Source organism: Austrofundulus limnaeus, unplaced genomic scaffold (genome assembly GCF_001266775.1).
Source record: "Austrofundulus limnaeus strain Quisiro unplaced genomic scaffold, Austrofundulus_limnaeus-1.0 Scaffold692, whole genome shotgun sequence".
Taxonomy (NCBI): Eukaryota; Metazoa; Chordata; class Actinopteri; order Cyprinodontiformes; family Rivulidae; genus Austrofundulus; species Austrofundulus limnaeus.
Window position 1 is genome coordinate 146,666 of NW_013953094.1, and position 2,147 is coordinate 148,812.

General features: G+C 42.1%; 1 protein-coding gene across 1 annotated transcript in view; it reads left to right on the forward strand.

Annotated features, from left to right (window-relative positions):
• si:rp71-68n21.9 (kelch-like protein 9) overlaps positions 1-1,357 on the forward strand; it is a gene marked incomplete at its 5' end in the record, with an annotated part of 17,249 nt that extends 15,892 nt beyond the window's left edge. Inside the window, 1 exon segment of the mRNA XM_014027867.1 lies at positions 612-1,357. Within this exon segment, the coding sequence (XP_013883321.1) occupies positions 612-1,108 (497 nt within the window).
• Positions 1,358-2,147: the final 790 nt, after the last annotated feature.

Genomic DNA, 2,147 nt, shown 5'->3' on the forward strand with positions numbered 1-2,147 from the left:
CATTCAAAATGTTTAAAACTACTACAAAAATTAATTTCGGGTGCAAATTAAAATATAGTTGTATCTGCAACTGTATTTGTTAATGTTTGGAACTTTTAAAATATTGCATGGTAAAAACAGAAGTTTCAATTCATATGTGACAAACTGGTGTTTTTTGATGAGTTACCTTCATTTTTGCTTCTACTTTTCATTTAAAATAAGTTTCCATTCTCAGCAGGTTTCTAAGGTTCTTCTTCTACATATTAAAAACGTTGTTAAACAACTGAGTGGCACACTACCGCTACTAGTGGTGAGAAAGTTGATTGCATTTTATTCAAAATCAATGCGGTCCCACGGTCTTCTGCGGCCCAAAGTTAAAAACTGTTGTTCTCTCGAGGCCTTCAAGGTGGCACTCGCGGCCCACAATTGGGCCACGGCCCATAGGTTAAGAATCTCTGCACTATACTATATGTCTCAAACAAATGCTTATTTTGTAATTGTACTAAACAAAATTTTGAACAATATCATGTTGAAATCAAAGTAACTTCTTCCTCGTGGTTGAAAGTGGGCCACTCTGTCACAAATACCAGAGTCACAGTCTGCCCCTGTCTAACTGTGCTGTTGTCCCACAGGTGGGATCACTCGTGACACCTTCCAGAAGGAACTGTGGTGCTACGACCCTGTTGCAGACTCGTGGGGTCGGCGGGCTGACATGATGGAGCTCCGTGGCCTGCACTGCATGTGCACGGTGGGAGACAGACTCTAYGTCATGGGCGGGAATCATTTCCGAGGTACCAGCGACTACGAYGATGTCCTGAGCTGCGAATACTACAGCCCGGACGCAGATCAGTGGACAGTGGTGGCGCCGATGCCCCGGGGCCAGAGCGATGTGGGCGTGACCGTTTTCAACGGGCAGATCTACGTGGTTGGAGGGTACTCCTGGAACAGCAGGTGCATGGTGGACATTGTCCAGAGATACGACCCGGAGGAAGACGTGTGGGACCGGGTGTTCAATGTGTTGGAGCCACTGGGTGGGATTCGTGCTTGCACAATGACCGTTCATCTGCCGGAGGGGTCCGTAGATGAGGCTCAGATACAGGACTGCCCGTTACCCACCGCTAAGAGCTGAAGGCCTGACACAGGGGGTTTCCAGTTCACGTTGTGGCGAAAAGAGTCTCAAACAGGAAGTAGTGTGGGTTGTAAACACAAGCCGCATGTGCAAATAATACCTGACTTTACTCTGCCATTCGAAACTTTTAAATCTATTTTACTGCTGTTTCCTGTCATTTCAAGTGCTCTCAGTTATTTAGCGTCCTTTGTGTTCTCATCTTTGCTTTTTTTGTCTGAATTTCAACCAAGATTTTCTAAATAAAAGCTTGAAGCTGTCATGAGTCTCACGTTCACATCGCTTCATTACAAACCATGAATTGCTGCACGGGTCTTTGTTTGGATACAAATAAAAGCTTCAGCATCAAAGTGACATGCTCAAAGTCAAACATGAAAGACAATTAAAAATCTATTATTTCTTAAAAGAATGTGTATTTATCACCACCTTTCATCTTTTGTTAGAAAATGATGAGGTTATAGCCGTTTAGGTTAGACTTTAAAAATAACTTAATGCACAGTTAGATACATTTCTGCAAAGTTTCATTCAGTCTGTGCGTAACTCAACAACTAGTAAAATGATCTGAGTTGCAGTCATGTTTTGTGTTGGATAAGGTTGATTAGCTGCACTGTATCCATCTTGACATGTGTTGACTCTGAATATGAATCAGTTATTTATATGCATCCAAAGATTACTTTCTGAAGGTTTCAATAAAATAAATCTGCAGTGGTTCACAAGATATTTTGGAAACAGACAGACACACAAAGAGGCACAGACAAAAACATTATCACCCATATTTTGTCTTTCGGCAAGAAGAGATAAAAATATAGCAGTAGGCCTAGAAGCTGTAATACGTTCAGATTTTATCTTTCAAACAGGCTGTGCAAGTGTGTGTGTGTGTGTGTGTGTGTGTGTGTGTGTGTGTGTGTGTGTGCGGGGGTGTTTCTGGTGACATTTGGGGGCAGTTTTAAGACAAAACACCTAGCTTTGGGGACAACTGGTGCATTTGGGGACAAAAGTCAAATCTTGGTCCTGTAATTAAAAACTGTGAATATTATAATGA